Source organism: Gadus chalcogrammus, chromosome 6, assembly GCF_026213295.1.
Source record: "Gadus chalcogrammus isolate NIFS_2021 chromosome 6, NIFS_Gcha_1.0, whole genome shotgun sequence".
In the NCBI taxonomy this organism is placed as follows: domain Eukaryota; kingdom Metazoa; phylum Chordata; class Actinopteri; order Gadiformes; family Gadidae; genus Gadus; species Gadus chalcogrammus.
The window spans coordinates 11057409-11082788 of record NC_079417.1 but is presented as its reverse complement, the minus strand read 5'-3'; the positions used below and the strand labels follow the sequence as shown (position 1 = coordinate 11082788).

The following is a 25380-nucleotide window of genomic DNA, read 5'->3' as shown; positions in this document are numbered from 1 at the left end:
GTTGAACGCGGAGAAGTAGCCACCACAGCAGAACATCACTGCTCTATTCTGCACTACAGCTCCCACCGATGGTTTACAGTGCAGAGCCAAACAGGTCGACTAACTAGCGGTCTACACTCAAATATATAAGTCTAAGGTCTCAGTTATTTAAAGGTTTGAATGCGTTGGTTATGTATTTACTTTGAATAACTAGTCATAGATACATTTGAACTAGCTTCTAAGGCTAACTAGTAACTCGGTATAGAGAGTTGCTCAGCTGCGATTTCCTTGACACAATGACAGGACATTATAGATAGACATAATAGTATCAAAGCAAATGTGATATTTGATTTATCTTTTTTTTTTTTATCTTGCTTGCAATTCAAATGTATGCCTCTGTTTCTTTAGAACAATGTGTTGTCATCTGTTTTGAATGAAAACGAAACCATCGCTTTTAAGGCTCAATTCAGATTAAGCTATGTTTCGTCATGTTTACACAGTGAAGTGTGTGTTCATATTGTCCTGGGATTGTCATCTATTCCTGTAGATCACTCAGGGATGTCTACTAAAGAAGTGAAAGCTGCACTGAAAAGTGCCAGAGAGGCTATTAAAAACAAAGAATTCAAAGAGGCTTTAAAGCATTGCAAGGTAAGGAAAGTGCCCGACGTGTCTTACTGCATAAGGTACCCCATAAAACATTGAAGTATTAACAACATTTACAGATTTATAAACAGCTTGCGTGACATTGACATGTTTTTGTTTGTTTATTGGTTCTCCTGCTAACACTACTGTTTTTAACTCCTGTTTTCTCCCTCTCCCATTTGATTTGTTTAGGCTGTTTTGAAACTTGAAAAGGAGAACTATAATGCCTGGGTGTTTATCGGCCTGGCAGCCAGTGAGCTGGAGCAACCGGACCAGGCGCAGACGGCGTATAAAAAGGCCCTGGAGCTCGAACCTGAGCAGCTACTTGCATGGCAGGTAAAGTAGGAAAAATAATGTTTATTCTTAAAGGTTATGCTCTTATCTTTGCCAAATCTCTTTCGTCCCAAATTAACTAAGTTTGCTAAGACAATGTTGCATGTCAACACTTGTTCTGTTTTTTTTAAATGCTGAATATGTTCACATTTATTCCTTTGATACTTCTAGATAAAATACTCCAGATAAAATCCAGATAAAATACTCAAACAGATTGCCTTTTAAATTACAGTTTTAATCTGGTCTCCTGGTCCTTCAAAACATCACTTGAGGTTCGGCCTTGTGATGTGACCAAAACAAGCCCCTGCTTTGAAGTGCTTTTTGTGTTTCAGGGCTTAGCTAATTTGTATGAGAAGACCGATCAGTGGGATTTCAAAGCTGAGCTGCCTGATGTCTACCAGAAGCTGGTGGAGCTGTATGCGAGGTGGGCCCCGATTATGAGGAAAACCTTCCTCAGAACCCTTCCCCGCTCAACCAAACGCACCTTGGACCTCACCATTTCACTGCTTTTCTCCTGGTTTATTTGGCTGTTCAAATGTTTCTTCTTGTTTCTATTTTTCTATTTGCTTTGGCTGCACGATTAGTTAACAATAAGTATTTAGTGATGTGATACACCTGGCATATTGTTGCCGATCCTCATTCTTTCCATTCACAGCACGGACAAAACTAAATGTTATGAGGTGATCAAGAAATTAACTGAAAGCTATCGGTCGGACAAGGAACATTTAAAGGTACGCTACTCATGAAACGCCTGTTCAACTCCAAACAACCAATGATAAAGATTGTTAAATGTGTGTGTGTGTGTGTGTGTGTGTGTGTGTGTGTGTGTGTGTGTGTGTGTGTGTGTGTGTGTGTGTGTGTGTGTGTGTGTGTGTGTGTGTGTTTGTTCAGTTGGCAAAGCTGTGGTTGCAGTTCCTCGAGCTGAAGGAGAAAGACGCTATAGAGAAGGCTGACCTGCTGCAGCTGTGGCAGCAGATGATCAAGGAGCTGTCGGGCTTTGTTGAGACACATCAGACAGACAATGAAACGCAACAGCATGTACGATATCCCCCATATTCAGCTTCACAATCCCTCAATTTGTGGTTATTATTAACATGCGATTTGATTAAACAATTCATTATGTTCATGATATGTCTGTTGTGAAAATCCCCATCTCCTTTAGAATAATGAAGACACAGGTTAGATAATATGCTATCTGAACTGATATTAATTTTGATCCAAATTAATGAGCACTCAATAACTGTACTGATATCAATTTTGATCCAAATGAATGAGCACTCAATATTGTCAGGAGACCAGAGCGGTTATCAAGTGCCCTCATAAGAGAGGCCATTGCACTCAATTGTTGAATCGCATGAGGCATGCTCCTTATAGTTGTAATTGATTACCATTGACTGTCATCCCTAAATCCAGTTGGTCAACGCTTTTGAGAAGGCCATGGTGCTCACCTGTCCGGCCCCCGGAGAGGAACACAGGAAGCTCTCGGCTGACTACATCAGGTGTCTCTCTAAGGTAAGACTGTCCCGTAATAGTCTCTGATGCGGTTCGGTGATTTAAATATTTTAAACCTCTTCTCAAAACATTGCGGTTTAAAGATAAGCCATATTTTTTTTTATAGTTAAGCAACTGCACATCTTATAGCTTCTTTTTCAAATGTGCCGTTTGCCGCCACGCTCTCTTCTGCCACAGGGGGAAGCAATGGTCCCCAAATAAAGATCTTTCCCTATTCTTGTTTCATAGATAGTAAACCCATTAACCAATCCATTATAAGGCTACTGGGCATGTTTGAGTAATAGACTAGCGATGAATTATGACCTTCATAAGCTTGTTGCTTAAACTTTTTGTTAGTGGGCTAGGCCAGGCCCCTAAGCCGATGGAAATAATTAAATCATTGTTATTATTATTGGCATTATTATCTCCGGCCTCAAACGGAGTGATTTTGACAAGCAGTTTCATCAGGAGAAAGAGTTAGGTTGCCAGCCAGCTTGAGAGCAGCGATGGCATCATGTTTCATGTGTGTTCTTCCTATTATGCATGTAGGCGGCGGGCTGGTCGATTATGGAAAAAATCATAATCACGATTATTTTGGTCAATATTGAAATCACGATTATTTAAACGATTATTTTTGAGTTTGAAAACATGATGTTTTTATTCAGCATGTCTCTCCCAAAAAACACGTAATTAAGAACTTTGAAATTTAGCCTTAAAAAATACACAAAATGGGTAAATAGAAAATGTTCAAATCTAAAATAATGTACAGTTATGCATACAGCTGTTCTGCACTTTCTCTAAAACATTTAATGAAAAAACCAAACTCCATTATATTAGTTTTGGGATCGTTTGATGCAAAAATCGAAATCGTGATCAAAATTTGATTAACTGCTAGACCTATGTAGGCCGATTCAGTTTGAGACCTAATTCCACCTAACTGATTCCTACTCGTCTGACCTGATGTCTAAGGTTGTGGAGTAAGGAAGAAATGAGCCATTACATTTTTACCTGGTCTCATCAGTAGCTAGATATGGCTCAGCGTTGTGCACATTGTCCATAGAGCCAAAAAGATAGGACTCATTTGGGGGAAAGGAAAAAAGTGATTTAATTGAGGATTTAAAGTCAGCCAAATCAAATTCAACTCATGTTAAAGTTCATTCATTAATTCAGCCTTTAGTGTCCCGACACTTGCAACAAAGGTGCGTCCAAGAATAATAACAATAACAATAATTAAGGAATAAGTGTGAGTGTAAAAGGAGAGTTTAGGGCCCTTTAAGGCCAGAAACAATATCTCTGTTTGTCGTGATGCTCTGCAGCTTCCACAAGCGGAGGCCAAGATGAAAGAGGCCTGCAAGTCCATGCTGTCCCTCTACCCCAGTCAGAGTTACCCCTTGGAGGTCCTGTGCTTGCACCACCTCAAAACAGGTAACCACTCTATCACGCTCTTTCAGAACCTCAATGTGACGAGGAACCTCACATTGAGGTTCAAGATGCAGTTTTTCTCTTTGCAGGAATTGTTTGTTGTGTTATCGTTGACGTCTAACAGCAGTTAGTCGGTTAACGTTGAAATGTCGTATGAATGTCTCCCTTTCTGTTTTTATTTCTAGATGTCCAGACAGAGGAAGCTGGCAGCTGTTTCTCTCAGCTCCTGGAAATGTCCCCAAACAATGGTCTGGCCCACGTTGGTATGGGCACCAAATTGCTGCAGGAAGGCAAATATCTAGAGGCCATCAGGAGCCTGGCACAAGGTGAGCTCCCATGTCGAACCGACAAAACGTATTTGTTCACAAGCTATTTACCATTGCATTTATAGTCAATCGCACAGGGCTAGTTTACTACCACACCCTGCGTTTTCAATGCTGGGTAACTGATTCCCAGGCCTCTGTTCACTCAGGCTTGAAGCAAACAGGCTCCACTACCGGATGGTGTAGTCTGGCCCAGGCCCAGCTCAAGCTGCACCGATACAGTGACAGCGCGTTGTCCTGCTCCCAAGGTAAAGCACGCCTGGGTCTCTAGAACTGATCTAGGACAAGAAGCAAAACATGAGTTTGATTGGTTTTTGAACCGACAGAGTTATGATCACAGTACTGATGTACAAGTGACAAGCTGTTAGATCTGGCTTTTATCATGGAAGTCTTTGATCCAAGATCAGAGAACTGATGCTGTGTGTGTGTGTGTGTGTGTGTGTGTGTGTGTGTGTGTGTGTGTGTGTGTGTGTGTGTGTGTGTGTGTGTGTGTGTGTGTGTGTGTGTGTGTGTGTGTGTGTGTGTGTGTGTGTGTGTGTTGGGGCTTCAGGTCTGACCCTGTGTGTATCTGGAGATGAGGATGTGAAGATAAAGCTGCTGAGGATGAGGCTGGAGACCTTAGTCCGGAGTGGGGACGCCCAGGCTGCAGACCAGGCCCTGGAGACCATGAAGCAGGTCAGACCTTCAGGGCTTGGACATCACCAGAATCAATACTGGCCGCTTATTTGTCGATCCATATTTGTCACAGAAACGTGTAGCAATGAATCTTGGTCAATTATTTCACTCTCCTTTTTGTTTCTAATATCCTAGATTGTGGAAATAGACAGCAAGTTGAGATACACTTCTCTTATATGTTCAATTGTGTTCCATCTATTTTGATATAAGGCATTGGATATTGTTTAGTGCACTGCTTGAATCTTACAATCAGGCCAATTGTTATTTTATTAAATATGCTTTCAACTTTTTGTTTCAGATCCCTGGTGCTGAAACCGACACAGTCCTGAAAGCTTTTAAGGGGAGAGCGTATCTGAACAAAGGGCAGGCTGAACAAGCTCTACAGGTAATGATTCCTTGTGGTCCAATTGGTCTAAGATCACTTATCCATATCCTTTGAAGAACATGCGTTTGTTGCAATAGCTTCAGAAACGCACGTTATGCAAGACCTGAAATGGCTAAAAAAATCTACTTTGGCATTAATAAAGATTCATGATTCTGTATTTCTCTGGCTCGTCCACAGGTGTCCTCTGAGCTGCTGGACTCCATGCCAGACCTAGTCCAGGGGCTGGTACTGAGAGGCCTGGGGCAGGCCGCCCAGGGACAGCTCCAACTGTCAGAGCAGAGGTGGGCCGGCCTGGGTGTTCTGAGTGCTTCAGTGTGAATCACCCGTGTTATCCACGGCTGGTTGTACCGTGTGATTCAATAGGCCGATGTCCTGGTGAAAACTCTCTCTCCTGCTGTAGTTTCCTACAGGCTGCAGCCCAGGGCCACGACGTCGGGGAGAGCTATTTCCTGTTGGGAAAGCTCTACTGGGACATGGGAGAGGAGAGCCGTCGGGACCGGAGCAAGGCCCACACACATCTGCTTAAGGTTGGCACTGCGGCACTGCTAGGTCAGGGTCAAGGGTAGGGCTGCTCGATTAGGGGGAAAATCTTCATCACCTTTATTTGTGGTCAATAATGAAATCCAAGCCAAGGCAATCAAGCCAGTCAAGGGCCACCTTCTTCTTCTATTATATAGTTATTTGCTTTTTTTGAGAACTCAACTAAAGGCAAGATCTGCGATTTCAAGCAAGAAAAATAAAATACACTCTGCTCCTCACCCCTCCTTCTCCCTACTCTCTCCAAACCCCGCCCACCCTCAAAAAGCGAGCCCCGCTTTTACATTTATTTTCCACTGCTGCGGAGCACTAATGTTTAACCTAGAGCTCTGTTGGCCTTAAATTAGCGTCTTCCTGAAAGAATCTGTTTGAGAGAACATTTCAAGCAAAATTGTTTTTCTTTTGGTTCCTTTTTAAAACGTAAAATATGAATCCACGAGGAGCTTTGGGAGTCACAAAACAAATAACTTCAGGGTTTACTTCAAAATATCCATTTCACTTTGTTTCTACTGAGTTTTGTTTTTGGTTATCAAGATGCACGTTGAGAAGCCGCTGTCAATGTGTTCCTCAGGCCGCAAAGCTGGACCCGTACCTGGGCTGCGTGTACCGCCACCTGGGCCACTACTACCGGCAGGTGGCCCAGGACGCCGGCCGCGCCCGCGGCTGCTACAAGAAGGCCTTTGAGCTGGATGCCAGCGATGAGGAGTCTGGGGCCGCCTTGGTGGACCTCAGCATGGAGCAGGGAGACATGGTGAGCTCCCTCCAGAGAGCCCCCCCTCCCCCTAAATCCACACACATGGCTGATAACTGTCTACGGTCAGGATTATGGATGAGCAGCATCGGTTCAGCTGTCACTCATTCCCTCTCGGTCTCCACGGTGCAGGATACCGCTCTGGCCGTGCTTCAGGCGGTGATCGACGACTCCACCCCTGGGTCGGCCAAGTGGGCTTGGATGAGACGAGGCCTGTATCACCTGAAGGTCGGACAGCAGCCCCAGGCTATAGCAGAGTACGTCATTCACCCCCAACCCCTCTTTCCTGTGACATTTCTGGCTCGAGATCCAGTCCTTTTTATTTTAGAATTTTTCAATTATTTTTTCTCTTCAGCCTTCAGTCGGCTCTGAGGGCCGACCCGGAGGACTGGGTGTGCTGGGAGTGTCTGGGCGAGGCCTACCTGAACCGCCGGAGCTTCACGGCCGCCCTGAAGGCCTTCGGCAAGGCCCACGCACTGCAGCCCTCCTCCATCTACAGCGTCTACCAGACGGCCTCCATCAAGCAGACCCTGGGCAAGTTTCAGGAGGCCGCCGCAGAATACCGGCAGATCACTGCCCGCGAGGACTACGTCCCCGCCCTGAAAGGTACCGTGTGTGTGTGTGTGTGTGTGTGTGTGTGTGTGTGTGTGTGCGCGCGCGTGTCTTGGGATAGCTTTTGGTTTGTACAGTTTGTTGGGGGCATTCCGCCTTACTCCACCTTAATATATGATATTATTTTGGCGTGCTGTAACTGTTTATTCTCCAGGTCTGGGAGAGTGTCTGCTGTCCCTGGCCAAAGGTTTATTGGAAGACTACCGAGACGGAAGCGCCATAGACCTCATTCAACAGGCCATCAAAAGCCACTTCAGGTAATGGGTCGAACTGGGCTCAAGAACTGGCTCCAAAAGGTGTTCTCAGGCCATGGCGTCCCAGCATCAGAGTGGAGGACGAGATGTTCCAGACGGTCATGTTCTGTCCATCCTCCAACCCTGTCCTCTTCCCTCCTCCCTTCAGGGCGGTGGAGCTCCGTCCAGACCTGTCCTGCTTGTGGAAGCTGCTGGGAGACGCCTGCACCACAGTCAGTGCCGTGTCTCCCAACAGAGCCCGGGTTCTGATGCCAGGCCCGCTGGCTGGTTTGGAGCCCTCCAGCCAGAACCACCTACTCAACCAGGCCCAGACCCTCAAAGTGGGCGAGCGGTACGACCAGCCTTATGGCCCTATTAAGGGCTGATCAGGGTTCACCGTTCACGCAGCGCAATGACCATGCAGACGCTTCGACGCAGTCGTGAACCATTATGGTTCTGCGCCGGTTTTAGTAAGCGGACCAATCACAGCCCTTGCTGCTGCGTCACCTCGATGGAAGGTTACAATTTTTGGGAGGCGCACGTCAGGCCCTTGCGGTGGACACAAGGAGGGTCTTAAGGGGTCCATAACCCCCTTGCGTTGCATAAACGTGGGAGCATAATCAGCCCTTTAATGACCACCCCTTTTAAATGGAAAAACAGATGGTTTAGATAACATTTGGTGGATTTCATCAATGCCTGACCCCCTCCTTGGCTCCCTTTACCGTGCTCTTCAGGTGCTACGGCCGCGCTCTGAAGCTGATGCCCGAGGCCCCCAGCCTGTGGTACGACCTGGGACTCAATTATCATCGTCAAGCCAGCCTCCCCTGCCTTGCAGATGGGGACAACAGCAGCCAGCCCCTGCTCCTAGAGAAGGCCCAGCAGGTACCGGCCCTCCCCTTAAGTCTAAACATGAAAAGCTCCATATCCACAAGGTTTAGATATGGGCATCTGTGTTAGTGTGAACATTTTCATGTCTGTTTGGCTTTACATTTTTTTTTTTTTTTTTTTAAGTGTGTAAAAAAGGCAATCATGATGGACAGTGGGAACTATAGCTACTGGAATGCACTGGGAGTGATCGCGATGAGCAAAGGTAAACAAAGGCTTCACATAAATGCTGTACATCATCATCGTCATCATCATCATCGTCTTCAAGCCGAGGTCTGGGTTTAAATTTTTTATATATTTGTTTTACCAGGTCTTGAGAACTTTGCCCTGGCTCAACACAGCTTCATAAAATCCGTTGGAGTTGAACCTAATGTGAGTAAATTATTCTATGCATTCATGGGGTATGATTATTTCCAGCAATGTATTTATAGATTTTCTTCTTTACTTTTTCCCCTGTTGAATAGAACGTAACAGCCTGGACCAATCTTGGCACACTGTATTTGAAGAAGGAAAATTTAGAGGTAATTATTGTATATTTTAACAAAGAGAACAATAGTAACCATTGCCTTGGGACCCAAATACGACCCAACGGATGACTTCTCTTCTCGTTCCCCAGCTGTCACACGAGGCCTTCAAAGTAGCCCAATCATTGGAGCCGCTGTATGTGAACTGCTGGATTGGACAGGTATTGGAATCACACATATATCAACGTTATCATTTAATCTATCAGACGCCCGAGCATTTGCCTTGATTCAGGGGTTACTCTGTGGCTTAGATGGAGCCCCAGAGTAACCCCTGAATTAAGGCAAATGCTCGGGCGTGAATATTCCTTTTAGCCAACAAGGTTAGATTCCAACCTGTGGTCCCAATGCTACATCATTCCCTCTCAGTCAGAGAGGACAGAAGCCATTCAGAATGTGTCTTTAATTCTGTACCTTTGGTTCATTCCTGCCAGGCTCTGATAGCAGAGGCAGTGGGGAGCTACGATACGATGGACCTCTTCAGGCACACCACGGAACTCAGCACTCACGTGAGCTTACGTTTCAACTCGCACTTTACTGGTGGCCATCTTGTGGTCAAGGGGAGAATAACATGCTTCAGGGGCTGCCCTTTAAAAAATAATGAATGGGATAACTTTGAATCAGTGACCGGTATGTAATTGTATTAATATTTATATACTTATTCTCCTGACTCAGAATAGCACAACACAGATGTACCACACAGGATCCAGGGCCAGCCAAACATATTGGTACAACTGTATTGTGAGCTTCTACTTCTCTTTTCCATGACGGGTTCTCTTTGCCTCCCCAGACGGAGGGGGTGAAGGGCTACGCCTTCTGGGTGTGCTCCACCCTGCTGGATAAGAGCAACCGGGACTCTGACCTGTACCGCTACAACATCGTCCAGATGAACGCCGTGTCCGCCGCTCAGACGGCGCTCAGCAAGTACACAGGTACGCACTGCAACAGGTACACTGGTACACAGTTACGCACTGCAACAGGTACACAGGTACACAGGTACGCACTGCAACAGGTACACTGGTACACTGGTACACTGGTACACAGTTACGCACTGCAACAGGTACACAGGTACACAGGTACACAGGTACACTGGTACACTGGTACACAGTTACGCACTGCAACAGGTACACTGGTACACAGTTACGCACTGCAACAGGTGCTCAGGCCTGGGTATACTGGCACCCAGGTACACTGGTGCCCGGGTTCTCGTAAACATAGGGAATCGGGACCAGCGTTGTTTCCCGGGATACACCAGTGTGGCAGTGGTTCAAGTCTGCGCTGAGCAACTTTTTCACTGCAGTCATCAGTTTTGTGCAGCAATCGAATTATGCCTGGCGACAGACCAAGTGATATAAATTCCAAGTTATAGGTACTCTGGTTGATTCAGTGGAGGCTGGATGGGCTCAGCTTGTTAAGAGTCATTTAGGAGTAAAGTAATGACTGCAGTGGTACAAATCGGCACATCACCTTGAGAATCGTTATTTCGTTGAGGTTTGACGGCTGCCGTTGGTTGTGACTTGGTGTCATTCACCCAGAGAGGATCCAGACTGACCCTGATGCCCTGATCATGCTGGGTTTCCTCAACGAACACCTGCAGCTGAAGACACAGGCACTGCAGGCCTACCAGAGGTAACACTGCTTTCTCCCACTTATGTATGGTGTATGTGTGCAGTTCAAGTCCAAAAGGCTGCTTCACTTCTGCAAGTCTGTGTCATTTCTTTCATCTACCCTTGGCATTATGTCACTTTGGGCAAATAAGAAAAACATGGATGTGGTACTTTAATCTAGCCATGTCAGCCTGTTCTTGAGGTATTTTGTGCGATCCTTGTGTAGCTGTATAATGTGTTGTTGTGGTTGTGTTAAACCTCAGGGCCGTGGAGCTCCTCCAGTCGGGGCCTCCTACAGACGAGCTGGCCTTCGCTCTGGGCAGCCTCGGTCGCGCGTTGTGGTAACTCACCGTTCAACCAACCCGTCTATTGACAGCTTGTACTTGAGTTGCTAAGATGCAAAAGCAGTCACCGTACCTCACAGAGACACGCATTTCAGTTATTTTCATAAATTGATGCACTTCCAAACGGCGGTGGTTCTGTATGGATGACAGTGGTTTCTAACGGTACTGTCCGGTCCAACCCCCCCCCCGCGCCCCCCAGCTCCTCAGGGCAGTGGGAGGAGGCGGTGCGCGTCTACTCCTCCACCCCTCTGCAGGAGCTCCAGGACCTGGCGGGGCTGGCTCTGGCCCACTGCAGGGCAGGACACATACCAGAGAGCATCAACGGTGAGACGCTGCCACACCAAAGGCACTCGGTTACTGTCTGGAGGCTGTCGCACAGTTTCTCATTGTATCCAATGTGTGTGTGTGTGTGTGTGTGTGCGTGTGTGTGTGTGCGCTCCTTAGCCTACGAGCGTGCCCTGGCCATCGCCTCCAGTGAGAAGGAGAAGGCCTACATCCTGACCGCCCTGGCCCTGCTTCAGCACCGGCTGGGCGGCCTGGACTCCGCCAAGACGCTGCTCTTCAAATGGTCAGTGGTCTGCCGCTCTGGTGGGCCCACCCCGCTGAGCTACAAAGGAGGCGTGCTCTGCAGCGGGCTTCCAATGCTTCTTTTTTTTTTATCCTCACGGCTGCTAAACATAGTAAGAGTAAGCCTTGCCTGAATGTCGTCTTGAACTGGCAGATGTGATGTTTCAACAAGGTTAATAAGAGTCTGTTTTATCTTTTCCAGTAGTGCTTACTGTGTGTGTGTGTGTGTGTGTGTGTGTGTGTGTGTGTGTGTGTGTGTGTGTGTGTGTGTGTGTGTGTGTGTGTGTGTGTGTGTGTGTGTGTGTGTGTGTGTGTGTGTGTGTGTGTGTGTGTGTGTGTGTGTGTGTGTGTGTGTGGCTGAAGGTGAGGTGTGTCGGTGTCCTTAATCTAGCCATGGGTCCTAACTCCTCCCTCCCTCCGCCCCAGCTCCATGCTGAAGGAGCCCATCCCGGAGTCTCTGCTGTGTCTGTGTGCGCTGGGCCTGGACCACGGCGACGCCACGCTGGCCGCCGCCGCCCTCACGGAGCTGCTGAAGCAGGGCACGGCCACCGGGGGCGCCGTGGAGCAGCGCTGCCTGCTCACCTGCGCCCTGCTGGCTCTGCAGGGCAACTACAGCGGCGTGCAGCGGGAGGCGTCCCGGGCAGTGCACAGGTGGAGCGTCCGGTTGTACTAGTTAGCTGTTTAGTTACAGGGATATAGTTTATCCTAACTCATCACATTGTTATGCTAATTAAATGCAATTATTTTGTGTTTGTTTTTTATTATCACAGCAATCCCGGAAACCCTTCACTCTGGGCTCTACTGTCCAGACTGGTCCCACAGTACTGCCCAAAGAAAGCAAATGTAAGCATGCACGCACACACATGCGTACACAGACACACACACGTGCATGCACGCACACACGCACACACACTTGTAGTGCTAATGGAAAACATATTCTATAATTATATCTAGGTCACAAATTGCTGTATGACAACCGTAACCCAAATCCTATCATTAATAATAATAGTGCGTGTGCATATATATATATATATTAGTGCTGTCAGTTTAACGCGTTATTAACGGCATTATTAACGCCGCAAACGCAAACCAATTTAAACGGCGGTAATTTTCTTTTTCGCGCGATTAACACTTTTTTGGCTTGGCAAACGTTGCCGTTTTTTCACCTGCTGTCTAGCAACAACTAGTCACGTTAGAAAAACTACAACAAGCACGGCGCACAAACTTGTGGGGGCAAGCAAGGCGGCATCTCCCCAGTGCATTAGAAACGGGTATGGGCCTAGCTTCTGTCGGTTGTGATCCAGGTCATGTTCTGTTGTGTTCCCTAGGGTGGTGCAGTGGCCGGCCATGTTGCCTGTCTCGCCAGTATGACACAAGGAAAGGTACGTGCTGTGTACCGACATTACAAGGGTTATATTCAATCAATTAAATTGTATTTGTATAGCCCTTAATCACCGTTACAGTCTCAAAAGGCTTGACAGGTCATAGTTTGATGACACCCCCCTTCCCTAGCCCCCAGAGGGTAAAAGTAAACTCTAACGGAGATTAACACAGGGATATTCTTGAGAAGGAACGCAGAGTGGAGGATCTCTCCTTCAACATTTTAAATTATTTAGTTAAGAAATATAGATTTTCTATGATGATCTGGTGCTGGCCGGGTTCTTCATTAGTTCCTTGCTGATATTTGTTCATGTTTTATTCAGTCTTGCAAACCTCCATTTGAGCTTGCAATTATCCTGTGTGCCTGTAGAGGGCGCTGTTGTTCAGTGGCGTGAACCAGCTGGCAGGCGGCAGACACTCTGGAGAAGACAGGCATAGAAATGCCCTGAAGACCATGCAGAGAGCAGTGCTGCTCTGTCCTGGTACACACACACACACACACACACACACACACACACACACACACACACACACACACACACACACACACACACACACACACACACACACACACACACACACACACACACACACACACACACACACACACACACACACACACACACACACACACACAGAGAGAGAAACACACACACACAGAGAGAGAGAGAAACACACACACAGAGAGAGAGAGAAACACACACACAGAGAGAGAGAGAAACACACACACAGAGAGAGAGAGAAACACACACACAGAGAGAGAAACACACACATAAGAAAACAATATCCTGCCCCACTGCCTTTGTCTCTAAATGCTAAAGCTGCGTCTGTGTGTTTACTGGACCGATTGCTCTCCGCTCATGTGAATACTTGGTTCATATCCGCTCACATCCCCTTCCTCCTATCCCTCCGCTCCCCCCCTCTCTCTCTCTCCCCGTCGTGTCGGGTCTTCTCTCCATCTCGTCTCCGTTGTGCACCAGACGATCCGGCCGCATGGGCCAGCCTCATGGCCGCCTGCCACACGGAGAACGCCGCCCGTTTCCTCTCCCAGAACGCCACCCGCACCGAGGGGCTGGAGCCCACGCTCATGGCGGTGGTCTCCGAGAAAGGTGAGCCATGCAGGCCCCTTTGGTTCTCTGCTGCTCAGGCCGCTGCTCGGGTTACTTGGTGTTTGCTGTCAGCCACTGTTGATGGCTTCCCCCCCTGCTGTTTGTGTGCTGTGTTTCCCAGTGCACTGCGTGGAGGAGATAGAGCGGCCCCTGGCGCAGGCTTTGGAGGCCTGGGTGCTGCAGCAGGCTCTCGCTGGCCTCACACTTGGGGGGAGGCTGGATGAGGCAGAGGCCCTCTGCGCACAGGTAGGTCATCACAGCCAACACAGACACACAGTCGACACAGACACACAAACACTAGACACACACACAGACACAAGACGGGCAGACAGAGAGGCTGGATCTGGCTCGGAAACACTTCATGTACCCTCCGTTTTGATTTGGGTGCTGAAGTGTATCCAGCAAGTCAAGCTGCCCCACTTGTCAATTAGGTTAAGTAGCTCATGAATTTTAGATTTTATATTCACTCATCTTCATACCTCCCTCCCTCCCTTCCTTCCTTACTTCCTTCCTTAATGTAAATCAGTGAGATTGGAACTGTAACCTTACTGAGATTCCCTTAAAGACTGCAGCTATACCATAACCTAGCAAAGTTCATCAATGCGCCGAGACCTCCGCTGGCTCCCTGTAGTAGCTCGCATCAGATTCAAGCTAATGGAACCGGCTTACAAGGAGGTGGAACTGCCCCCTCCTACCCCCAGGTGTTGGTCAGACCACACACCCCAGCTCGAGCACCCCACGCTCCACTCCCTCAGCTGGATGACTGGCACAGCCATCGCTAAGAGCAAGCAAAGACTGCAGTCCCAACTCTTCTGTTTTGGCACCACAATGGTGGAACGAGCTCAGACATCAGTACTGCAGAGTCGCTCACCAGCTTCTGCAAGAGACTCAAAACTCACTTGTTCAGACTTCACCTGAACTCAGTATAGCCTTCCTCCCTGACACTGCTGAAAACATCCCTCTTACGCACTTATTGTATGTTTGGACGTCCAGGCACTTAACATGCCCATTTATTGTATGTTGTACGTTCTGGAACTTTAAAACGGCACTTAGCATTGTTTAGCATCTTATCCTAGCTATTTTTGCTATATATGGGGAATAGGTAATTAACCTTATAACCTAGCAATTGTAAGTGCTTGGGACTTAGTTCTATGAACATCCTTACTGTCCAAGCGATATATCGTGTCAGTCTTTCTTCTGACAAAGGTACTTATTGGCGCTCTGGATAAAAGTGTCTGCGTAATGCCCTGAATGTCAATGTCAATGTTAATGTAATATAAAGAGTAATGAATTGAACGGCTATGGATCAGAAAAAAACAAAACCAGATGACCCTTTTATGTCCTTGAATTATTAATTTCCGTTTGTTGACACTCTCTTTCATCAGGTGCTGAGCGTCTCTCCGGAGCACCCTGCCATTGTGCTGTCCCTGAGGCGGGTGCAGTGCCAGCGCCTCCTGCTGGCCGGGGCGGGTACCGCGCTGCCGGACGCCGTGCTGGAGCAGCTCAGCAGCAGCGTCATGGTTAACCCCACCAACCTCGGGGCTTGGCATGTAAGCGGCTCGTCCTTGGTTTCCAAACGCACCGAGTGCTGTCATTAGCATGGCGCTCCCGCAGGCGGGCTGCTTTATGAATATTTTAGGCCGTTTGTTGCTTTCAAAAGGATCTGAATACCCTCCGCCCACACGCTCGCTACCTACGCAAACCGGCAGGGATCCAATTAGCCTATTCCACGCCCATTGTGTAGCCCTTTAATGTACCCCAAGTACTAGTTTAATACTCCACTTAAAAGGTGCATCATAATGGGATTCCTCATCATGGCATACATTGCAAAGAAACTAAAACAAAGTATAGACAATCTAATTGAATCACATAACAAAATTGCATTACTATCTTGTAGTGGTACGCAATATAATAATGGTATTTTGGCAATTTTTCAAAACTTTATTTCAATGCCAGAGAGCGCATTCATTAAAAGAAGAAAGGTTGTATATTTTTTTAATGTATTTCTTGGTGATCTAGCTATGTGATGTAATAAAACTGAATTAATGAGTGGTTGGATACCCTAAGCCATTATAATAAAGAGAAACTACGTAATGTTGGATTCAGACCTTTGCATCCTCACTGTATAGGGGAAGGCAACAGCGCACACACTTCCACAAAGGCTTGCCATCTTTATCCTTCTCTGCCAAGATGACTTTGGCTATTAGTACCGCGGACACCGTCCACCGCTGATAGACTGGACTAGTGAAATACTTTCAGTTCCTGATCGAAGGGCTGCAATCAGCAGGGAGGTTATTTCGACGTTTTTTATGTCTGCGGTGTAGTGTTAAGATGAATGCCTGAAGTAACTGCTACTGAGTGGCTGTCTCTGTCCGCGTCATTCCTTGTATACAGTCTCTTTTCCACCCCTCTTATGTCCCCCTGGCCTTTGTAATCCTAGCTTTTTATTGTTGCCTCTTTTCTCATCACTGTTTACTTCTGCTGCTGCTGCCCTCTTCCCTCCTGCTTATCACACTGTGTTTTTGTATCTCTCTCTCTCACTCTGTTTCTCTCACTCTGTGTCTCTCTCTGTTTGTCTCTCTCTCTTGTAATCCTCCTGTTTTGTCCTTGCCTCTCTTCTCATCACTGTTTATCTCTCTGTCTCTCTGTCTCACTCTATCTCTCTGTCTCTCTGTCTCTCTGTCTCTGTCTCACTGTCTCTCGGTCTCTCCCTGTACCAGTGGCTGGCCGAGCTGTACCGTAGCCAGGGCCTGCTGATCCAGGCCGTGATGGCCTACCGACAGAGCCTGCAGCTCGCCTCCCAGCTGTGCCTGCCCAGTGCACAGATAGCCAGCCTGCTGGGCTTGGCCCTGCTGGCCCTGGGGCCGTGCATGGTGAGTGTCCATGTGGAACGGTAAATTAGCTCGTATCATCGTCCTCATCGTTGCAATCCCACAAGTACATATTTAATTAGATCTGAGTTATCACATTAGCCCCCGAAGTCTAAAAGCCGAGCAAGAACGCTGAAGTTTCGTACTAGTCTCACGATCCGGGGGATTATTCATGCGTTTATTTTGCATAGGAGGGGACTGCAATGATATAACTAGTGGGATAGTTTTGGGATGGGGCAGTATAGGGCCGGAGGTCTCTTGTGCCCTCATCAAGTCACGTTGGCAGGAACAGGTTAGCAGGCTGGCTGGAGGGTAGCTGGCTTCACAGTCAGATATGATAACGTTGGGTCATCATCAGCCGAGGTCAACTGGAAGCAGCCAAGCCAGCAAAGGAGGGCAAAGTCTTTGTTTTTCCCTTTTTGTCAGGAGCTCTGAGCATTTGGGGACCTCTGCATGGTTCATTTCAGAACATTTGGATGCATGCCGTCGGTGGTTAAATCCTTTAATGCTGCTTTTCTGCTGCCTATCCTCTTTGAACAGACAATCAGAATGGAGGGTTGTGAATCTCTCGACTGTGAAATTAGTTGCCGTTTGGGATGTTTACCATGAATTAACAATGTGGTTTCTATAGTAATTCAACTACTTTGCAAAGCTGATATTACATTACTTTGCCCTTTTTATATCTGGAATCGTAAATCTAAAATTAGTTTAAAGGATTTTCTTTCCATCTATGCGTGTTCCCTCTCAGGCTGGTGTCCATGGCAACGAGTGGAATGATCTTGTTCTGGAAGCCACTTCGGAGGCTCTGAAGCTGGCTTCCTCCTCCATGGCGCTTCTCTTGCAGGCACTTCTTCAGTTTGCTACCAAGATGGGGGCTAGGTTGGTGCCTCTGCTATCCTGCTTGAAACACCATGGCTGGATCCCTTTCCCGTCTCTGTTGTTTGAAGCAGCAATCCTCAATAGAGCAATCCTCAAGTCACTACGCAAATATCAGAAGCAATATAAAAACGGATGTGGTGTATCAATAGAGGTTTACACGTGCTGAATATCTGGGTTGGGAGAGCGTTAGACTTAAGATCTAAAGGTCACTGGTTAGATCCCGGGGTCCTTTGGCAATACTATCTTTTGCACGGCTAAAAATAGAAACCATGTGGGCTTGTAACATAGATTTCATAAAATAGGGCCATAGGCTTTCAGTGTCTCACTCAGTTTTTCGCAAAAAGATTGAATTTACATGTGTGTCATTTGGCAGTTTCCTTATCAGTTACATGACATTGTGCATAAGATCCATTTATACTAATAAGATGCTAAATTCTTAAGAAGAACTATTCTAAATATTTAAACGTTTTTCCAAATTTGGGTCATACTAAGGCACCAGGTTCGATAGTGGTTACCCATTTGGGTTTGGTCAGTGGCCGTTTAGCTCAGTTGGTTAGAGCGTCGTGCTAATAACGCGAAGGTCGCGGGTTCGATACCCGTAATGGCCATATGCTTTTGTACTTCAAGGGTAACTACCTTACCGTGTGAAACGCAGTGTTGGTCAGTCAAGAAGTCGATCTCAAGAACCTTTTGACAGTGTAAAGTCTGTGTTCTCCTCTTGATCTGTCACGTGGCGGTTAAAAAATACATTTAAATAAATTACTAAAGAAGAACGAGATCAACCATAATCGATAAAAAAACGAATTCAGAAATGCACTTCATTCAGGTAGAAAAACCCGTCTCGGCTGGACGAACCCCTCGCTTATATCACGTTAGTTCGGCGGAGGTGACGTTGTTTTTGCCCTGGCCGTGTAACGTAAGCCAACCGGGGCCTCAGTCCTCCAGCACTGCATCGTCGTGGCATCGTCCACTAAAAGCATGCATTGGTAACGCAGTCCAGGAACGAAACTCCCCACCAGCCCTTTTAATCCTGGGATCACACCTGAAGCTGTCAGTCTCTGGGGACCCGGGATCATGTCTCACTCCTGTCCCCCCGTCCCCCGCACACAGGGAGACCAGGCGCCAGCTGGAGAGACTGGCCTACCCTCCCTGTCCGGGGGAGCAGGCGGGCAGCGTGGTGCAGGTGGCCCGCTGGTACCTCCTCAAACACCTCCACGCCAAGAACGACCAGGAGCTGATGGACGTGAGTGAGGCCGCCCGCGGGGAAGCAGCAAGATCATTCTACAAAGTCGTTTTATTTTTTTAAATACTTGAGACTTTTCTTTATTTTCTTTTGAATTGTGTGCTTTGCTAATCTATGCGTTCTGGCACAAAACACAGAGATAAGGTGGTGTTTGCCTATAAGTAGTAAATAAAAGATGGCACAGGTTATGACTTGCTCAAATTATGAATCTCTTGCTTGCTAGCAGTAGCAGTAGTGGTAGCAGCAGTGATAGAAGTGATGATGATGATTTGTGTTAAGTGTGTACCTGCTCAATAATTACTTTCTTGTCTTCTTGAACAGACTCTTCTGGAACATGCCAAAGGGAGCGGAGACCAGAGATTACTCACTTTGTATTCACATCTCACCTCCTCATCTTCCTAAGCCTTCCCCAGAGATATATCCTGCATTAGAATAGTCTCATGTCCTCAGAGCTGTGTTTAGCCCAGGATCTTGGTTTTATAGCGTCCAGACTTGTGTGCCTCCAGGGTAATAACTACGGTAGCAGGCACCTGGCTTACCTCCATGACTCATTCCCACCGCTCAGACTGCAATAAACAATGTCTCTCTGAATCACAGAAGGTCTCTTGAAGTTATTTCTTGAATGCATTACTATTAAATGAAAGTGTTATAGTAAAATGGAAGAAAAAAGGTAGGTGATTATTTGGTATCACATTAACGGAAATGATTAATCCTTGTATTGAGCTTTGAACCAAACGAATGTCGTGGTAACGGAGATTGAAGAGACCCAGTATTTCTCCTTCATTTGGGTCTATCCTACAAGTATTGGCAGCTTTACAATAAACATTCAACATTAGGGATTGGGATTCTGCTGCATTCATCCTTCTGCATTCTTGTCATAGTTTGGTCGTTATTCATTTTTGCTTTACCTAATTAATAGATAATTTCATTTATAAAATACTCTTGTGGGTATTCCCATATTATGAACAAAATACGGCCGTTTAAAATTATTGTTACGGGCCGTTTAGCTCAGTTGGTTAGAGCGTCGTGCTAATAACGCGAAGGTCGCGGGTTCGATACCCGTAATGGCCATGTACTTTTTGTAGCGCATAACTTTAAGGGTAACCTTATCACAGTGCATAATGTATTCTGTAAATCAAAGTGGCTTTGAGGTTTATTTAGCGTGTTATCCTCGCAGTGACCAACTGGCCGTTTAGCTCAGTTGGTTAGAGCGTCGTGCTAATAACGCGAAGGTCGCGGGTTCGATACCCGTAATGGCCATGTGCTTTTTGTAGCACAAGGCAAATTTACATTTCACCATGTAAATTTGCGTATCTCAACTAATTGGTGCTCGGAAACGTAGCTAGTTAGTCTGTGTGTTATTATCATTGTATACCACCGGCCGTTTAGCTCAGTTGGTTAGAGCGTCGTGCTAATAACGCGAAGGTCGCGGGTTCGATACCCGTAATGGCCATGTGCTTTTTGTAGCACAAGGCGACCGTGACTACGCCTTCGGAGCTCTCCGTCGGGAAGTCGGATACGCAATGCATTCGTCACCCGAACGTTCTTATATGCTGACTACTAACCATGTAAATAGTGTGGTAAAAAAACTTCCTAAGCTTTTCAAATCTTATTTGGTGTTTTATTGGTCTTTAATGTGCAAAGTAAACAAGGTACAAAATAAATAAGGTGCAAAGTGATTCCGCAAAGGATTTTGTTAGAGGACCAATCACAGCCCTTGCCGTCTCCGTTGCGTCGACGGATAGTTATAAAATATTGGATGCGCACGTACAGCTACGGAGGGGGCTGAGGGCTCACTCAACATTGTCAACAATATTTACAGCTCCCCCTCCTACGTAGGAAGGGGGCACATTTGAATATTACCTCCCACTTCCCCACTCCCCTCCAATCAGAGCATGGCTAAGATTTTGTGGACCAGCGGACGAGCAGCTCCGGCGGGGGGAACTCGGCTCTAACCCTGCAGCTAAACTCCGGAGTATAATCCCTTTCTCTCGCACCGAGCTCGCCCCGCCGAAGGGAAGTCGGGAGGAGGAGACATGGAGTAGAAAGGGATTGTACTCCCGGAGCTGAGCTGTCGGACTGCCGCCGAGCTACCCCAGCCGGAGCTGCTCGTCCGCCAGAGTTGCTAGCCCGCTGGAGCTGCCACCTAGCTTAGGCGCCAGTTCAGCTCCCGGAGTACACTGCCGGACTTTGGCCGGATGGCTTCGACGGCGGCCGGCAGCACCGGCGTGGGGAGTTCGGAGGCAGTCCGGCAGCTCAGCTCACGGAGTACAATCCTTTTCTTCTCCATGTCGCGGTTCATGGACTTCAGAGAGTCAATGCCAAAGTTCCTCTTACTACGAGTCTTTACTTGTGGACGTCAGACACAGTCTTTATTATTCATAATATCATCGAGGCTCACATAGCTTTTGGCTATGATAGATTATATAAACACCTGTATATAATATTATTATTATGTTATATTATATTATATAGATATAGAGCTCCAGGAGTCAGCAAACGGCAACAATCCCTTCTCCTCCATGCTGTGGTTCAGTCTGACAGCTCATTGGTCAATGGGCAGCAGCTCATTTAAATCAATGCTACAGACACCAGAAACAGCGCATTCTGAAGGGACTGAGGGGAATCGTGGTAGACGATATATTTTTTTCCTAAAAGCCATTTCCAGCAAACAGCTTCAAAAACATATTTTCTGGACCTCAAATACTATGTTTACTTGTTGGGAAAACACCATAATATGTCTCCTTTAAAGCTATCGCTCAAGCGTTTTATCGCTTTATCGCGCATGTCTAATTGAAAGTGAATGGGCGTTTATCGTTTCAAACGCTTTATAGCTTTTGGTGTGAACGTACAGTGAGGGCTGATTATGTAATAGGCTTATGATTATGGTTCCACGCTCACTTAACGCATGACCACGCAGTCGCTTCGACGTAGTGGTGAACGTTTATAGTTCTGCGTCGGTTTTGTTCTCTCTTTACCACGGACATGCATAGCGACACGTAAACCCGACGCAGAACCATAACGTGGAGCTCGGAAACGTAGTGGTTTATTTTGTGCGCATTCTTTCACGTGTCACCAGGCCGTTTAGCTCAGTTGGTTAGAGCGTCGTGCTAATAACGCGAAGGTCGCGGGTTCGATACCCGTAATGGCCATGTACTTTTTGCAGGATAATGCTTTTAAGGGCTACCTTTTCGGCGAATGTAATGTTGCACTTGTGAATAAATGTGGCCCATGGAAACTAAGAGGTTTTATTAGCGTGTCAAGCTTCCAAAAAACACGGGCCGTTTAGCTCAGTTGGTTAGAGCGTCGTGCTAATAACGCGAAGGTCGCGGGTTCGATACCCGTAATGGCCATGTACCTTTTTTTTTGTTTGAAGAACAAAGTAACAAGCTCCCTGCGCTGCGAACTAAGTGTGATATTTTTTTTAATGTCCCATTAAGCAAGTAGAAAAAGCATACGCCATAAGTAAAATTATGTGTTTACTTAAGTGCGTTGGTATATGCCGAAATAGCTCAGTTGGGAGAGCGTTAGACTGAAGATCTAAATGTCCCTGGTTCGATCCCGGGTTTCGGCAGAATCTTTTCTTCACGTCCAACAATAACCGCCTTGTTACGCCTTATTTCCACCGGGGCCGAAAGCGCCGCGGTCACCGCTGCTGATCGCTGCCACTTAATCAATGAAACCATCCCCAACGGGGTCGCTGCGGAGCGTCCCAGGAGCGGCGCATCGCGCCGCAGCGCTATCATTCCGTAGCACTTCTATTTTTGACGCGAGCCGTTGCTGAACAGCATTTATTTCAACAGAGCAGATCGAGCCGGGCAGGAAGTGAAAAAGTAAAAGCCATAGAGCATCCGGTCAATTTTCAAAATAAAACATACTGCTCATATCATATAGCCTATCACAACTTCACATCAACATTACGTCATGACCGGTGGCACCAGGTCAGCAGTCAATCAATCAAAGGGACTCAGAGGGTCGCTAACATGGAAGGCGAGAGACTGATACCGTGTTCCAATATCCATACAATCCGTACTTACTAGCCTAAGTTTGAGTACGTAGGGCGTTCCAATTCAGATGGGGCAAAAATCCAAAGACAAAGAGCGGGTGCATTACGGTATCATTTTTATAATATTGTTAATAGCCTAATAAACATTTCAGGCTTATGCAGGGCAGAGTTCGCAGCCGTTCCGCGGCGCTTACGTCCCCGGTGGAAATCAGGCGTTATAGTGGAAGGCATTATAATATACTATTTATATAAGATAAATTGACTGTTTAACCACAATTCTGAAAACCTTAACAGCAGGTCATTGACACTGAACCTTTTGAAAATCACAAGATCGCCAGGAAGTAGCCTAGCCTATTACTTTTAAACTACTTTTATTCCAGAAAAACCTTTGAGATAGCCAACCATTATCTATTCCCAAAAGGTTCTGCACTCAATTCTGAAGTGTTATAAAATAGAACATAAAATGCTTGAAGATGGAAGGCGATAAAGTCATTAATACAATTATTATATTATACACTTTATTTTACAGGCCCAAAAGTATTGTTCTCTGCCGGGTGAATTCCATTTTAAATTGAGTTCGCTCCCCTATTCCTCTTCCTGTGGCCGTCTCATGACGGGATTAGTTGAGTCTCTGCTGTGGCGGGACTTGGAGTCCCCAATCTGCTTCAGAAACTCAATGGCGTCGTGGACATACTTGAACCCTGGCCAATTAATAGGAGAGCAAAAACAGAGATCAACAAAGATAGACAATGAACTTCAACATTAATTCCAATTTGTGCTGTCTTCAATTCATATGGGAACAGTCTGTCAGAGCTTGCACTGGCATTGAAAAGGTTGTGTTAAACATGTAAATGCCCTCAGTTGATTTCACCTAACTCCAGCCTCCCCGTTCGGTAATTAACGCGTTCATGTTTTTGCAGTTCTCCTTTCAAACCCTCTCCTCTATTAAGTTGCCGAACTTCAATGTGTGCTACATACCGTTTCATATATAAAATGTAAGCCTACTTTACCTTTTTTTTTAAGCGACTCAGTACGTGCAACATGGCCGTTTAGCTCAGTTGGTTAGAGCGTCGTGCTAATAACGCGAAGGTCGCGGGTTCGATACCCGTAATGGCCAATATTTTTTTATTTTTTTTAGCACATCCCTTAAAGATTAAGGGCAACATTTCCACCGTGTGTAACGTAGTGTTGATCGGTCAAATAAGTCGAGCTCAACCTTTTATAAACTGTATTATACTCATGCTTGTCATCTCTCTCTCTCTCTCTCTCTCTCTCTCTCTCTCTCACTCTCTCTCTCTCTCTCTCTCTCTCTCGCCAACATGAAGGTCTCCTACCCTTGTGGGTCTCCAGTTTGAGCTGCTGGAGCTCCTCCTGTAGGCTGCCCTCAAGCGATTTCATCCTCCGCTGGAGGATCAGTTTAGATTCTGGGTTCTTCTGCTGGTCTCTCTGTCTTTGGTGGAGGATCCGTCCCTGTTGGACCTCCAAGCTATCCAGCCTGGCCTCCAGAACACGCATGTGCTCCTTAGACCTGGACTCGGCGTCTAGCTGAGGAACACAGAACGATGATATAGGACAGGCCTTTGGACCATGACTCGGCGATTACCGTATTTTCCGGACTATAAGTCGCGTTTTTTTTGTAGTTTGGCTTGCCCTGCGACTTATATTTCGAAGCGACTTATATGCCAAAATTGTGCGTACATAAACTTCAGCCGCAAGATGGCACCGTCATTCATTAGGCCTACAACTGAACGCTGCAAGCCTACTGCACCACCGAATAAATTATATTCTCGTCGTCATCGTCCTCAATGTCCTCCGGTTCAACCAAAGCTACCCCAGCCTTAGCTGCAATGTTGTGCAACATAGCTGTCACACATATCACAGCGCATGACTTGGCCGGCGAAAACTGGAGCCCTCCGCTGGACTTGATGGCATCTAAAGCGCAACTTCCACCTCCCGATCGTGCGCTCAGGTTTAGGACCGCGGCGCATACGCGTCCGGTGGAATCCCGGTGTCACTGAATTCGGTATACTCTCAGAACTACGAGTGGGACCCACACACCTATATTGCTATTGCAATTTTATTCAGTCTCTCCAGACTAAACGTTCTTGTTCAAATGCTTAAAAATAAATGCGACTTATACACCGATGCGACGTATATAGGTTTTTTTCCTCGTCATGGAGCATTTTTTGACTGATGCGACTAATACTCGGGAGCGACGTATAGTCCGGAAAATACGGTACTCTAAACTGCTCAACAGTACACTTGTCTCTCAGAGTACCATGTAGTGCCACTTCATATGAATTTGAAAACCAATCGAATACGATTCCGCTGGATTCACAGCGCCAAAATATGTTCTATTTCATGTAGGCTACGCCGTCTAGGCTTCGCCTTATGGGCTTGTCCCGTGCGCGCGCCTGCGCGCGCTGAAAATTCAAACTATGCACCTATCAGCGTGGGCACCGCCCACATTTCCCACGGTATCGTGTCTATATAACGCGGTGTATACCGTCGCTCATCCTCCCTTTTCTTTCAGCACTTGTGCTTATCAGCGAGAAATTGAGAACTACTATTAAGAAGAAGATGAAG

The 25380-nt window shown here is 46.7% G+C and overlaps 2 protein-coding genes and 8 non-coding genes across 13 annotated transcripts in view; 9 read left to right on the top strand and 1 right to left on the bottom strand.

Moving 5' to 3' along the window:
* The first annotated feature begins 10 nt into the window (after window positions 1–10).
* On the top strand, window positions 11–19882 carry skic3 (SKI3 subunit of superkiller complex). 4 transcript variants are annotated; one of them, XM_056592737.1, is made up of 41 exons: window positions 11–94; window positions 527–627; window positions 814–957; window positions 1287–1378; window positions 1610–1685; window positions 1846–1992; window positions 2368–2466; window positions 3762–3870; window positions 4053–4193; window positions 4340–4438; window positions 4741–4865; window positions 5164–5250; window positions 5428–5531; window positions 5651–5777; window positions 6359–6538; window positions 6671–6795; window positions 6894–7144; window positions 7305–7407; window positions 7553–7735; window positions 8118–8265; window positions 8395–8473; window positions 8579–8640; window positions 8733–8789; window positions 8885–8953; window positions 9224–9298; window positions 9580–9721; window positions 10325–10418; window positions 10660–10737; window positions 10940–11064; window positions 11185–11308; window positions 11734–11958; window positions 12078–12150; window positions 12636–12689; window positions 13058–13169; window positions 13668–13796; window positions 13918–14042; window positions 15182–15346; window positions 16517–16669; window positions 17415–17545; window positions 18656–18788; window positions 19110–19881. In XM_056592737.1, exons 2-41 carry the CDS (start codon window positions 538–540, stop codon window positions 19188–19190), a joined length of 4716 nt encoding a protein of 1571 aa, XP_056448712.1. In that variant the 5' UTR covers window positions 11–94; window positions 527–537; the 3' UTR covers window positions 19191–19881. The 4 variants fall into 4 exon arrangements, with proteins under 4 accessions (XP_056448712.1, XP_056448715.1, XP_056448713.1 ...); XM_056592740.1 differs by having other exon boundaries at window positions 37–109; window positions 19110–19882; XM_056592738.1 differs by having other exon boundaries at window positions 41–153; window positions 19110–19882.
* Window positions 18080–18153, top strand: trnai-aau (transfer RNA isoleucine (anticodon AAU)). Its single transcript has one exon. It is a non-coding gene; the product is annotated as a tRNA-Ile (tRNA).
* Window positions 19786–19859, top strand: trnai-aau (transfer RNA isoleucine (anticodon AAU)). Its single transcript has one exon. It is a non-coding gene; the product is annotated as a tRNA-Ile (tRNA).
* Window positions 19883–19974: 92 nt separating the features above from the next.
* Window positions 19975–20048, top strand: trnai-aau (transfer RNA isoleucine (anticodon AAU)). Its single transcript has one exon. It is a non-coding gene; the product is annotated as a tRNA-Ile (tRNA).
* A 119-nt stretch (window positions 20049–20167) lies between these two features.
* Window positions 20168–20241, top strand: trnai-aau (transfer RNA isoleucine (anticodon AAU)). The gene has a single exon. It is a non-coding gene; the product is annotated as a tRNA-Ile (tRNA).
* Window positions 20242–21866: 1625 nt separating this feature from the next.
* Window positions 21867–21940, top strand: trnai-aau (transfer RNA isoleucine (anticodon AAU)). The gene has a single exon. It is a non-coding gene; the product is annotated as a tRNA-Ile (tRNA).
* A 127-nt stretch (window positions 21941–22067) lies between these two features.
* trnai-aau (transfer RNA isoleucine (anticodon AAU)) lies at window positions 22068–22141 on the top strand. The gene has a single exon. It is a non-coding gene; the product is annotated as a tRNA-Ile (tRNA).
* A 148-nt stretch (window positions 22142–22289) lies between these two features.
* trnaf-gaa (transfer RNA phenylalanine (anticodon GAA)) lies at window positions 22290–22362 on the top strand. Its single transcript has one exon. It is a non-coding gene; the product is annotated as a tRNA-Phe (tRNA).
* A 996-nt stretch (window positions 22363–23358) lies between these two features.
* fam81b (family with sequence similarity 81 member B) overlaps window positions 23359–25380 on the bottom strand; it is a 32163-nt gene continuing 30141 nt past the window's right edge. Inside the window, exons 6-7 of the mRNA XM_056592424.1 lie at window positions 24129–24339; window positions 23359–23495 (exon numbers count right to left, since the gene is read on the bottom strand). Of these exons, the coding sequence (XP_056448399.1) occupies window positions 23380–23495; window positions 24129–24339 (327 nt within the window). The 3' untranslated portion in view covers window positions 23359–23379. The remainder of the gene's footprint in view (window positions 23496–24128; window positions 24340–25380) is intronic.
* Window positions 23838–23911, top strand: trnai-aau (transfer RNA isoleucine (anticodon AAU)). The gene has a single exon. It is a non-coding gene; the product is annotated as a tRNA-Ile (tRNA).